General features: G+C 54.3%; 1 protein-coding gene across 1 annotated transcript in view; it reads right to left on the bottom strand.

Moving 5' to 3' along the window:
- Nucleotides 1-13,462, bottom strand: part of LOC116957030 (protein fantom) — an 84,737-nt gene that overhangs the window by 23,441 nt on the left and 47,834 nt on the right. The window contains exons 16-18 of the mRNA XM_076055109.1: nucleotides 8,397-8,514; nucleotides 5,038-5,420; nucleotides 1,315-1,603 (exon numbers count right to left, since the gene is read on the bottom strand). Coding sequence (XP_075911224.1) covers nucleotides 1,315-1,603; nucleotides 5,038-5,420; nucleotides 8,397-8,514 — 790 coding nt within the window. The remainder of the gene's footprint in view (nucleotides 1-1,314; nucleotides 1,604-5,037; nucleotides 5,421-8,396; nucleotides 8,515-13,462) is intronic.

The raw sequence follows: 13,462 nt of genomic DNA, 5'->3' as shown, positions 1-13,462 counted from the left end.
TCTGGGTCTCTATGATGAGTCTGTGTGTCTCTGTGTGAGTCTGTGTGTCTCTATGATGACCATGGGTCTCTATGATGAGTCTATGGGTCTCTATGATGAGTCTGTGTGTCTCTGTGTGAGTCCGTGTGTCTCTATGATGAGTCTATGGGTCTCTATGATGAGTCTGTGTGTCTCTATGATGAGTCTGTGTGTCTCTATGATGAGTCTGTGTGTCTCTATGATGAGTCTGTGTGTCTCTATGATGACTCTGTGTGTCTCTATGATGAGTCTATGGGTCTCTGTGTGATGAGTCTATGGGTCTCTATGATGAGTCTATGGGTCTCTATGACGAGTCTGTGTGTCTCTATGATGAGTCTATGGGTCTCTATGATGACCATGGGTCTCTATGATGAGTCTATGGGTCTCTATGATGAGTCTGTGTGTCTCTGTGTGAGTCCGTGTGTCTCTATGATGAGTCTATGGGTCTCTATGATGAGTCTGTGTGTCTCTATGATGAGTCTGTGTGTCTCTATGATGAGTCTGTGTGTCTCTATGATGAGTCTGTGTGTCTCTATGATGACTCTGTGTGTCTCTATGATGAGTCTATGGGTCTCTGTGTGATGAGTCTATGGGTCTCTATGATGAGTCTATGGGTCTCTATGACGAGTCTGTGTGTCTCTATGATGAGTCTATGGGTCTCTATGATGACCATGGGTCTCTATGATGAGTCTGTGTGTCTCTATGATGAGTCTGTGTGTCTCTATGATGAGTCTGTGGGTCTCTATGATGAGTCTATGGGTCTCTATGATGAGTCTATGGGTCTCTATGATGAGTCTCTGGGTCTCTATGATGAGTCTGTGTGTCTCTATGACGAGTCTGTGGGTCTCTATGACGAGTCTGTGTGTCTCTGTGTGAGTCTGTGTGTCTCTATGATGAGTCTGTGGGTCTCTATGATGAGTCTGGGTCTCTATGATGACCATGGGTCTCTATGATGAGTCTGTGGCTCTCTATGATGAGTCTGTGTGTCTCTGTATGATGACTGTGGGTCTCTATGATGAGTCTGTGTGTCTCTATGATGAGTCTGTGGCTCTCTATGATGAGTCTGTGTGTCTCTATGATGAGTCTGTGTGTCTCTGTATGATGACTGTGGGTCTCTATGATGAGTCTGTGTGTCTCTATGATGAGTCTGTGGCTCTCTATGATGAGTCTATGGGTCTCTATGATGAGTCTCTGGGTCTCTATGATGAGTCTGTGTGTCTCTATGATGACTATGGGTCTCTATGACGAGTCTATGGGTCTCTATGACGAGTCTGTGTGTCTCTGTGTGAGTCTCACTGAGCAGGGTTGCTGTGCCGTAGCCCCGTGCGGCTCCTGTGAGCGCCGCGCCCAGCGGCAGGGTGCAAGCCGCCAGCGTGCGGTGGCGAGAGCCCTCCACCAAGTGCAGCCGCAGCGCCGCACCGCCGGCGCCGCCGACGACGCCGGTGCCGGTGGCGGTGGCCCGGTGGTGGTGGTGGTGGTGGTGGCCGCGCAGCTCCTCCAGCAGAGCGGCGTCGGCGCCGGGGCTCACGCAGAAGCGTGCCGTATCGCGGTACACCGGCCGCAGGCCCTGCGCCACCCTGGTGCTCTACCACGTGCGGGGGTGAGAGTGTGGTGAGGGGGGTGTGGTGAGAGGGTGGGGTGAGTGGGGTGACAGTGTGGTGAGTGGGGTGACAGTGTGTTGAGTGTGGTGAGTGAGTGGGGTGACAGTGTGTTGAGTGAGTGACAGTGTGTTGAGTGAGTGGGGTGACAGTGTGTTGAGTGAGTGACAGTGTGTTGAGTGAGTGGGGTGACAGTGTGTTGAGTGTGTTGAGTGAGTGAGTGACAGTGTGTTGAGTGAGTGACAGTGTGTTGAGTGAGTGACAGTGTGTTGAGTGAGTGGGGTGACAGTGTGTTGAGTGGGGTGACAGTGTGTTGAGTGGGTGACAGTGTGGTGAGTGGGATGACAGTGTGTTGAGTGGGGTGACAGTGTGTTGAGTGAGTGGGGTGACAGTGTGTTGAGTGGGGTGACAGTGTGTTGAGTGGGGTGACAGTGTGTTGAGTGGGGTGACAGTGTGTTGAGTGGGGTGACAGTGTGTTGAGTGTGGTGAGTGAGTGGGGTGACAGTGTGTTGAGTGGGGTGACAGTGTGTTGAGTGAGTGACAGTGTGTTGAGTGGGGTGACAGTGTGTTGAGTGTGTTGAGTGAGTGACAGTGTGTTGAGTGAGTGACAGTGTGTTGAGTGAGTGGGGTGACAGTGTGTTGAGTGAGTGACAGTGTGTTGAGTGAGTGGGGTGACAGTGTGTTGAGTGGGGTGACAGTGTGTTGAGTGAGTGACAGTGTGTTGAGTGAGTGGGGTGACAGTGTGTTGAGTGTGTTGAGTGAGTGAGTGACAGTGTGTTGAGTGAGTGACAGTGTGTTGAGTGAGTGACAGTGTGTTGAGTGAGTGGGGTGACAGTGTGTTGAGTGGGGTGACAGTGTGTTGAGTGGGTGACAGTGTGGTGAGTGGGGTGACAGTGTGTTGAGTGGGGTGACAGTGTGTTGAGTGAGTGGGGTGACAGTGTGTTGAGTGAGTGGGGTGACAGTGTGTTGAGTGGGGTGACAGTGTGTTGAGTGAGTGGGGTGACAGTGTGTTGAGTGGGGTGACAGTGTGTTGAGTGGGATGACAGTGTGTTGAGTGGGGTGACAGTGTGTTGAGTGAGTGAGGTGACAGTGTGTTGAGTGGGGTGACAGTGTGTTGAGTGGGGTGACAGTGTGTTGAGTGGGGTGACAGTGTGTTGAGTGTGGTGAGTGAGTGGGGTGACAGTGTGTTGAGTGGGGTGACAGTGTGTTGAGTGAGTGACAGTGTGTTGAGTGGGGTGACAGTGTGTTGAGTGTGTTGAGTGAGTGACAGTGTGTTGAGTGAGTGACAGTGTGTTGAGTGAGTGGGGTGACAGTGTGTTGAGTGGGGTGACAGTGTGTTGAGTGGGGTGACAGTGTGTTGAGTGAGTGACAGTGTGTTGAGTGAGTGGGGTGACAGTGTGTTGAGTGAGTGACAGTGTGTTGAGTGGGGTGACAGTGTGTTGAGTGGGTGACAGTGTGTTGAGTGAGTGGGGTGACAGTGTGTTGAGTGAGTGAGTGACAGTGTGTTGAGTGAGTGACAGTGTGTTGAGTGGGGTGACAGTGTGTTGAGTGAGTGACAGTGTGTTGAGTGGGGTGACAGTGTGTTGAGTGAGTGACAGTGTGTTGAGTGGGGTGACAGTGTGTTGAGTGAGTGGGGTGACAGTGTGTTGAGTGAGTGACAGTGTGTTGAGTGAGTGACAGTGTGTTGAGTGAGTGGGGTGACAGTGTGTTGAGTGAGTGGGGTGACAGTGTGTTGAGTGAGTGACAGTGTGTTGAGTGGGTGACAGTGTGTTGAGTGAGTGGGGTGACAGTGTGTTGAGTGAGTGGGGTGACAGTGTGTTGAGTGGGTGACAGTGTGTTGAGTGGGGTGACAGTGTGTTGAGTGAGTGGGGTGACAGTGTGTTGAGTGGGGTGACAGTGTGTTGAGTGAGTGGGGTGACAGTGTGTTGAGTGGGGTGACAGTGTGTTGAGTGTGTTGAGTGGGGTGACAGTGTGTTGAGTGGGGTGACAGTGTGTTGAGTGAGTGACAGTGTGTTGAGTGAGTGACAGTGTGTTGAGTGAGTGACAGTGTGTTGAGTGAGTGGGGTGACAGTGTGTTGAGTGAGTGGGGTGACAGTGTGTTGAGTGGGTGACAGTGTGTTGAGTGGGGTGACAGTGTGTTGAGTGAGTGGGGTGACAGTGTGTTGAGTGGGGTGACAGTGTGTTGAGTGTGTTGAGTGGGGTGACAGTGTGTTGAGTGGGGTGACAGTGTGTTGAGTGTGTTGAGTGAGTGGGGTGACAGTGTGTTGAGTGGGGTGACAGTGTGTTGAGTGAGTGACAGTGTGTTGAGTGGGGTGACAGTGTGTTGAGTGTGTTGAGTGAGTGACAGTGTGTTGAGTGAGTGACAGTGTGTTGAGTGAGTGGGGTGACAGTGTGTTGAGTGGGGTGACAGTGTGTTGAGTGAGTGACAGTGTGTTGAGTGGGGTGACAGTGTGTTGAGTGAGTGACAGTGTGTTGAGTGAGTGGGGTGACAGTGTGTTGAGTGAGTGAGTGACAGTGTGTTGAGTGAGTGACAGTGTGTTGAGTGGGGTGACAGTGTGTTGAGTGAGTGACAGTGTGTTGAGTGGGGTGACAGTGTGTTGAGTGAGTGACAGTGTGTTGAGTGGGGTGACAGTGTGTTGAGTGAGTGGGGTGACAGTGTGTTGAGTGAGTGACAGTGTGTTGAGTGAGTGACAGTGTGTTGAGTGAGTGGGGTGACAGTGTGTTGAGTGGGGTGACAGTGTGTTGAGTGAGTGACAGTGTGTTGAGTGGGTGACAGTGTGTTGAGTGGGGTGACAGTGTGTTGAGTGAGTGGGGTGACAGTGTGCTGAGTGGGGTGACAGTGTGTTGAGTGAGTGACAGTGTGTTGAGTGGGGTGACAGTGTGTTGAGTGTGTTGAGTGAGTGACAGTGTGTTGAGTGAGTGACAGTGTGTTGAGTGAGTGGGGTGACAGTGTGTTGAGTGAGTGATTGTGTGTTGAGTGGGTGACAGTGTGTTGAGTGGGGTGACAGTGTGTTGAGTGGGGTGACAGTGTGTTGAGTGAGTGACAGTGTGTTGAGTGGGGTGACAGTGTGTTGAGTGAGTGGGGTGACAGTGTGTTGAGTGGGGTGACAGTGTGTTGAGTGAGTGGGGTGACAGTGTGTTGAGTGTGTTGAGTGTGTTGAGTGAGTGACAGTGTGTTGAGTGGGGTGACAGTGTGTTGAGTGAGTGACAGTGTGTTGAGTGGGGTGACAGTGTGTTGAGTGAGTGGGGTGACAGTGTGTTGAGTGGGTGACAGTGTGTTGAGTGAGTGGGGTGACAGTGTGTTGAGTGTGTTGAGTGAGTGACAGTGTGTTGAGTGGGGTGACAGTGTGTTGAGTGTGTTAAGTGAGTGACAGTGTGTTGCGTGTGTTGAGTGTGTTGAGTGGGGGTGAGTGAGGGTCACCCGCGTCTCAAAGTCGTAGAAGTCCAGCGTGCACAGCGTCCTCACGTCCTCCAGCACCACCGCCTCGCCGGCGGCACCGGCGGCGGCGCCGGCGGCGGTGCCGGCGGCGGTGCCGGCGGCGGCGCCGGCGGCGGCGGTGCCGTGCCCATGCGGCGCGAGGAGCTTAGCCAGAACGGCCGGGTCGAGTGCGGCGCTCGCCACGTGGATCTCCAGCACGCTGTCGCCTCGCCGCAGCTCCAGCGTCGTCGCCAGCTCGCCGTCGTCGTCGGCGGAGTCGGCGGAGTCGGCGTCGGCGTCGCCGGCGGCGTCGTCGGCGTCGGCGTCGTCACCGCGCTGCGCCAGCGTGTAGCGCTGGGTGCCATAGGCGATGTGCTTCAGTTGGGCTGCCGTGGCGGGGAGGGGGACGGAGGAGAGGGAGGAGAGGGAGGAGAGGGAGGAGAGTGAATGTGGGTGAGAGTAGGCGGTGAGGGCGGTGAGGGCGGTGAGAGAGCGGTGAGGGCGGTGAGGGCGGTGAGAGAGTGGTGAGTGTGGTGAGTGAGTGGTGAGTGAGTGAGTGGTGAGTGCGTGAGTGGTGAGTGCGTGAGAGAGTGGTGAGTGCGTGAGTGGTGAGTGAGTGAGAGGGTAGTGAGTGTGGTGAGTGAGTGGTGAGTGGTGAGTGAGTGGTGAGTAAGTGAGTGAGAGAGTGGTGAGTGAGAGAGAGTGGTGAGTGAGAGAGTGGTGAGTGAGTGAGTGAGTGGTGAGTGAGAGAGTGGTGAGTGAGTGAGTGGTGAGTGAGTGAGTGGTGAGTGAGTGAGTGAGTGGTGAGTGAGTGAGTGAGTGGTGAGAGAGTGGTGAGTGAGAGAGTGAGTGGTGAGTGAGAGAGTGGTGAGTGTGGTGAGTGAGTGGTGAGTGGTGAGTGAGTGGTGAGTGAGAGAGTGAGTGGTGAGTGGTGAGTGAGTGAGTGAGTGGTGAGTGAGAGAGTGAGAGAGTGGTGAGTGAGTGAGTGAGTGGTGAGTGAGTGAGTGGTGAGTGAGTGAGTGAGTGGTGAGTGAGTGAGTGGTGAGTGAGTGAGTGGTGAGTGGTGAGTGAGTGGTGAGTGAGAGAGTGGTGAGTGAGAGAGTGAGTGAGTGGTGAGTGAGAGAGTGGTGAGTGGTGAGTGAGTGGTGAGTGAGTGAGTGAGTGGTGAGTGAGTGGTGAGTGAGTGGTGAGTGGTGAGTGAGAGAGTGGTGAGTGAGTGGTGAGTGAGAGAGTGGTGAGTGAGAGAGTGGTGAGTGCGTGAGTGGTGAGTGAGTGAGAGGGTAGTGAGTGTGGTGAGTGAGTGGTGAGTGGTGAGTGAGTGAGTGGTGAGTGAGTGATTGAGTGGTGAGTGAGAGAGTGGTGAGTGAGTGAGTGAGTGGTGAGTGGTGAGTGAGAGAGTGAGTGAGTGGTGAGTGGTGAGTGCGTGGTGAGTGAGTGGTGAGTGAGAGAGTGGTGAGTGGTGAGTGAGTGAGTGGTGAGTGGTGAGTGAGAGAGTGGTGAATGGTGAGTGAGTGGTGAGTGAGAGAGTGGTGAGTGGTGAGTGAGAAAGTGGTGAGTGAGTGAGTGCGTGGTGAGAGAGTGGTGAGTGCGTGGTGAGTGAGTGGTGAGTGAGAGAGTGGTGAGTGAGTGAGTGGTGAGTGAGTGAGAGAGTGGTGAGTGCGTGAGTGCGTGGTGAGTGGTGAGTGAGAAAGTGGTGAGTGAGTGAGTGGTGAGTGAGAGAGTGGTGAGTGGTGAGTGAGAGAGTGGTGAGTGGTGAGTGAGAGAGTGGTGAGTGAGTGAGTGGTGAGTGAGTGAGAGGGTAGTGAGTGTGGTGAGTGCGTGGTGAGTGAGTGGTGAGTGAGAGAGTGGTGAGTGGTGAGTGAGAGAGTGGTGAGTGAGTGAGTGGTGAGTGAGTGAGAGGGTAGTGAGTGTGGTGAGTGCGTGGTGAGTGAGTGGTGAGTGAGAGAGTGGTGAGTGGTGAGTGAGTGGTGAGTGAGTGAGTGGTGAGTGGTGAGTGAGAGAGTGGTGAGTGAGTGGTGAGTGGTGAGTGAGTGAGTGGTGAGTGGTGAGTGAGTGGTGAGTGAGAGAGTGGTGAGTGAGAGAGTGGTGAGTGGTGAGTGAGAGAGTGGTGAGTGAGTGGTGAGTGAGAGAGTGAGTGAGAGAGTGGTGAGTGAGTGAGTGGTGAGTGAGAGAGTGGTGAGTGGTGAGTGAGAGAGTGGTGAGTGGTGAGTGGTGAGTGCGTGGTGAGTGAGTGGTGAGTGAGAGAGTGAGTGAGTGAGTGGTGAGTGAGTGAGTGGTGAGTGAGTGAGTGAGTGGTGAGTGAGAGAGTGGTGAGTGGTGAGTGAGTGGTGAGTGAGTGGTGAGTGAGTGAGTGAGTGGTGAGTGAGTGGTGAGTGAGAGAGTGGTGAGTGAGTGGTGAGTGAGAGAGTGGTGAGTGGTGAGTGAGTGAGTGGTAAGTGAGAGAGTGGTGAGTGGTGAGTGAGTGAGTGGTGAGTGAGAGAGTGGTGAGTGAGAGAGTGGTGAGTGAGAGAGTGGTGAGTGGTGAGTGAGTGAGTGGTGAGTGAGAGAGTGGTGAGTGAGAGAGTGGTGAGTGAGTGAGTGAGTGGTGAGTGAGAGAGTGGTGAGTGAGAGAGTGGTGAGTGAGTGAGTGGTGAGTGAGAGAGTGGTGAGTGAGAGAGTGGTGAGTGGTGAGTGGTGAGTGAGAGAGTGGTGAGTGAGAGAGTGGTGAGTGAGAGAGTGGTGAGTGGTGAGTGAGAGAGTGGTGAGTGAGTGGTGAGTGAGTGAGTGGTGAGTGAGAGAGTGGTGAGTGAGTGAGTGGTGAGTGAGTGGGGGTAGTGAGTGTGGTGAGTGCGTGGTGAGTGAGTGGTGAGTGAGAGAGTGGTGAGTGAGTGAGTGAGTGTGTGAGTGAGTGAGTGAGTGGTGAGTGAGAGAGTGGTGAGTGAGTGGTGAGTGCGTGGTGAGTGAGTGGTGAGTGAGTGGTGAGTGAGTGGTGAGTGCGTGGTGAGTGAGTGGTGAGTGAGTGGTGAGTGAGTGGTGAGTGAGAGAGTGGTGAGTGAGTGGTGAGTGAGTGGTGAGTGAGTGAGTGGTGAGTGGTGAGTGAGTGGTGAGTGAGAGAGTGGTGAGTGAGTGAGTGGTGAGTGGTGAGTGAGTGGTGAGTGAGAGAGTGGTGAGAGAGTGGTGAGTGAGAGAGTGGTGAGTGAGAGAGTGGTGAGTGAGAGAGTGAGTGGTGAGTGAGTGAGTGGTGAGTGAGAGAGTGGTGAGTGAGAGAGTGGTGAGTGAGAGAGTGGTGAGTGAGAGAGTGGTGAGTGGTGAGTGAGTGAGTGGTGAGTGAGAGAGTGGTGAGTGCGTGGTGAGTGAGTGAGTGGTGAGTGAGTGCCCCTCACCACGTAGCCGGTGTAGCTGTGTGTCCCGTGTCCCCAGGGCGTCCGCGTGGCGCCGCTGCCGCTCGTCAGCCTCCCGGCGGGCGCCCTCCACCTGCTGTGCCACCGCCTCCAGCTCCACCTGGGACACACGCACACAGACACACACACACAGTCACACACACACAATCACACACACAGACACACACACAGACACACACAGACACACACACACACAGACACACACACAGTCACACACACAGTCACACACACAGACACACACACAGTCACACACACACAGATACACACAAACACAGTCACACACACAGACACACAGTCACACACACAGTCACACACACAGATACACACACAGACACACACACAGACACACACAGACACACACACAGATACAAACACACACAGATACACACACAGATACACACACACACACACAGACACACAACAACAACAACAACAACCGCCATTCGCCACTAAGTGGCGGTGACGTCACCACGATGCTTGTGCCAGGCTATGTGCACCCTGAGGCCACGTGAAGTGTCGAACGCCCGCTGGCAGGAGGTCACGGGGCAGACCCAGGTGCCACAGGTCGACTGACTGAGATGACTGGCTGATGCACCACCTGTGCCCCCTACTATGGCAACCTGCTGTGCTTTAGCCACCCGGCGCTCCGCTCGTTGTTGTGAGCGTCGCTCCTCCGCCCTCCGTTGTTGTTGGAGGGCGACTGCCTCCAACTGCCCAGTAGCATCCTTCACGAGCCTCCTCCACAGAGGCCGATCTTGACACCGCTGGTACCAGTCATCGGCAAGTCCACTCAGCTCCACGTCCTCCTGTACCACATCACTCCATCTCTTCTCTTGCCCGTGCCGCGCCCGCTTAGCCCCCTCAATCCGGCCGAACAAAAGCTGTTTCGGCATGCGGTGGCTGGGCATGCGGGCTACATGACCCAGCCATCGCAGCCTTCCCCGCCGGAGGAGCTCACCGATGGGACCTTGCCCAGATCTTTCAAGGATTTGTGAGCTCCTCACACAATCCAGTCTGGTTAAACCCAGGATGGATCGTAGGCAGGCCAGCCTAAATGTTCTAACCGGCGAAGATGTTCCATTAGGGGGGTTCACGTTTCGCAAGCGTAGAGAAGGGAGGGAATGACCGTGGCCGAAAAGACCTGAAGCTTAGTGCGGAGCGACAGACCAGGTAGCTTCCACACAGCGTTACGCAACCGATGAAAAGATATTGCCACTCGACTGATTCGGAGTGAGACCTCTGCTGTTAAACTGGAGCCAGTCATAAGCACACTGCCCAGGTATGGGAAACTCTCCACTCTCTCTACAACTGCCCCATCACCGATTGGGAGTTGTGGGGGTGGAGTGTCCGATGGTACAAAATACCCAGGCAGGTGCTTAGTTTTGGTGGGGCTGATGGTAAGGCCCCACCTCTTAGTGGCACGCTCCAGTCTCAGCAGCAGCGTCTCCAACTCCTCCTCTGAATGGGCAGCTATTACCAAATCATCAGCATACATAACGTGGTTGAGCAATTGGGAGCCATCCCTTGACCACACCCGGGCATCGATCAGCCTCCCATTATATCTGTACCATATGGAGATTCCCCCGGTACAGCTATTGAAGGCTTCACAAACTACGTGGTCAAAATAGATGTTAAATAATGTGGGAGCCAGAGGACATCCCTGTCGCACCCCAAGGTGTACAGGGAATGGCTCTGACTCCCGGCCACGTAGTTTTACCCGGGCCCGCTCACCATCATGAAGGTCCTTAATGATCGTGAGCAGAGGGTCAGGTACTCCAAAAGCACGAAGAACAACCCAGAGCCCAGGCCTACTGATGGTATCATAGGCCTTGACCAGGTCAATAAAGCAGAGATGTAGGTCTTGTTGGAATTCCCTACACCTCTGCTGTAGTAGACGGACAGAAAATATGGCATCTGTGCAGGACCGCCCTTTCCTGAAACCGCATTGGGGCTCCGCAAGCCTCTCCTCAGCGTGCCTGGCAAGGCGATGCTGAATAATCCTTGCCAGGACCTTTCCCGGCACACTGAGGAGTGAGATGCCCCTGTAGTTGTTACAGTCTGTGCGGTCCCCCTTCTTAAAAAAGGGGGACCACCAGGGCATCGTTCCAATCCTGCGGAACCCGTCCAGTGGTCCAGACCGTTGTTATGATGTCATATAGGGCAGTCTGTGCACAAACGCCACCCTCCCTCAGCACCTCGCTTGAGAGATCATCTCTGCCCGCTGCCTTTCCTGGTCTCAGACTCCGGATCGCCTTCAGTACTTCCTCAACAGATGGCACCTCAGCCAGCCACTCACAGGGGGTGACTTCTTCCAATATTTGAGGCACCGCAGCCTCAGCATGGTCATCCCCACTTTGTGCCACGATGTTTTCCTGGCTGAGGGATTTTCCCTCCCCCAGGACCTCACAGAAATGCTCAGCAAATCTGCAAACCTGTTCCTGGGGGTCGGAGATTGGATCACCGTTTTTTCCCCTAATGACGGTAATAGGTGTGGCGCTGCAGGTTACTTTTTTGATGGAGTTAAATAGAGATTTGTGATCACGGGCCACTGAGGCAGACTCCATCTCCTCAGCAACCCGCGACCACCACCCATCCTTGCAGCGCCTCACAGCTCTCCGAACCTCCTAGCGAAGGCTGCGGTAAGCCTCCTCATTCTCTGACGTGGGATTCTGTAGCCGGTGACAGTGGGCCTGTCGCTTTTTCTCAACCATCCTGAACACCTCCTCTGTCAGCCAGGGTCTCTGGGGAGGTCTGGACCGCGTACCCAAAGCAGCCATTGCAGCTGCATGAGTCACAGTCCTAAACCTCGCCCATTTACCCTCGACATCAGGAGGAGTGGGGGACGATGCCAACCCCAGCCGCAAGCGATGATGAAATTCTCGCTTCCAACTTTCATCAGCTAGCTTTAGACTAGGCCACCTTAGGTTGGAATGGGGTCCTGGGTGTACATCCACCACAGGAGTGAAAGAATGGCAGGGGCATCTTACAGATGACTAGTCGATGGTCAGAGGGCAGATCAGCTCCACGGTAGGTCCTGGTTCCAAGGACATGGGCACGCATCCGCTGGTCCATCACGATGTAGTCCAGCAGATGTTCTTGCTTGGACCCGGCATGCATCCATGATGTTGTGTGGATGCGCTGATGCCGGAACAGCGTGTTGGTAATTATGAGCCCATGGGCTGCACAAAAATCTAGCAGCCTCCTACCGTTGTTATTGAGCTGATCTGGCCTATGCCCTCCAATCACTCCAGACCAGGTGCCAGCATCATGACCAACTCGGGCATTGGACTCTATCCCGAGGGGCCACTTTAGCCAGCACCTGTGACAGGAGGTCATAGAAGGCATCTGACTCATCGGCTTTGCCTGCATCCCTCCACGGATGTTCGTCTTCGGTGGGGGCAAAAGTAACCACGACCACCACTCCTCGCCTCCGGGTGATGGGAAGGCGAGCCCAAAGTAACCTGGGGCTTACAGCTTCCCACACCTCACCGCCATGATCCCACGCTCCCCTTCATTCTTTTGTTAAGAAGAAAAGCCACACCCTGTTGTTTGGCAGTCTGCTGCCCCGAGTAGAGGACTGTCCACTCTTCATGGTGGCAGGAGCCAGAGCCAGTCCACTGGACCTCCTGAATGCCACAGAGGTCCAGGCGGTACCGGCCCAGCTCCCGACAGAGGAGTGGCAGCCTCTCCTCCGCAGTGAGCAATCGAACATTCCACGTGGCCATCCGTAGTGGCTTTTCGTTGTTTCTGGAGGAGCCCCGAAGGTAAAGATTCAGTGTCCTGGCTCCGCCAGATGGGGTTTGGCCAGGAGACGTCATAGACGCCTGTCCCCCCGGGGCCCCTGGCACAAGCTTATTAGTTAGATACTTAAGTCGTGGTTTAGTGGTAATTTATTGAAGGTGGAGGGGTTACCAGCCCCTCGCACCAATCCAGAGCCCCATTTAGCCACTGTGGTGGTCACAGATGCCATGAGGGGAGAGGCCAATCGGAATTGGCCCTCCCCCCCACGGCACTGTCCATGACAGCGTTGCCCGTCCGGCACCGCGAGGAGGTAGGGGGTTATTTTGCGGTGCCTCACACAGACACACACAGACACACAGAGACACACACACAGAGACACACAGAGACACAAACACAGACACACAGACACAGACACACAGACACACATACACAGACACACACACACAGACACACACACACACACACAGAGACACACACACAGACACACACACAGACACACAGACACACTCACAGAGACACACACAGAGACGCAGCCCCACCATCCTCACCGCTGTGTAGCGCGGCACTCGTGTGCTAGTGGTAGTGTGGTAGCGGTGTGGTAGCGGTGTGGTAGCGGTGTGGTAGTGATGTGATAGTGGTGGTGTCTTAGTGTGTTAGTGGTAGTGTGGTAGTAGGAGTGTGGTAGTGTGGTAGTGTGTTGGTGGTAGTGTGGTAGTAGAAGTGTGGTAGTGTGGTAGCGGAGTGGCAGCGGTGTGGCAGCGGTGTGGTAGTGGTGTGTTAGTGGTAGTGTGGTAGTAGAAGTGTGGTAGTGTGGTAGTGTGTTAGTGGTAGTGTGGTAGTAGAAGTGTGGTAGTGTGGTAGTGTGTTAGTGGTAGTGTGGTAGTAGGAGTGTGGTAGTGTGGTAGTGGTGTGATAGTGGTAGTGTGGTAGTAGTAGTAGTGTGGTAGTGGTGTGGTAGTGGTGTGGTAGTGTGATAGTAGTGTGTTAGTGTGGTAGTGTGGTAGTGGTGTGATAGTGGTAGTGTGGTAGGAGTAGTGTGGTAGTGGTGTGGTAGTGGTAGTGATCTTGATTTGAAGCTTTCGTGACTGCAGGAATCCATACTCTTTGGTTCTTTCAGTGAAGTCATCACGTGGTAGGTAGAAAAATAAAATAAATCACGACGTTTCGATCGCAACCCCACAAGCGGTCGTCCTCAGGCGGAAAGAATAATCCAGCAGTGGAACTGCTGAACCAGCGAGAGAGCCGTTACAACAAGGTTATTATATATGTGGTGATGGGCCAGCAGGCGGGGTCTCAGCTGGAAAGGA

This window comes from Petromyzon marinus, chromosome 69, assembly GCF_048934315.1.
Source record: "Petromyzon marinus isolate PM22_M1 ecotype Great Lakes invasive population chromosome 69, UKy_Petmar_22M1.pri1.0, whole genome shotgun sequence".
Lineage (NCBI taxonomy): Eukaryota > Metazoa > Chordata > Hyperoartia > Petromyzontiformes > Petromyzontidae > Petromyzon > Petromyzon marinus.
This window is presented reverse-complemented; position numbering and strand designations above follow the sequence as displayed.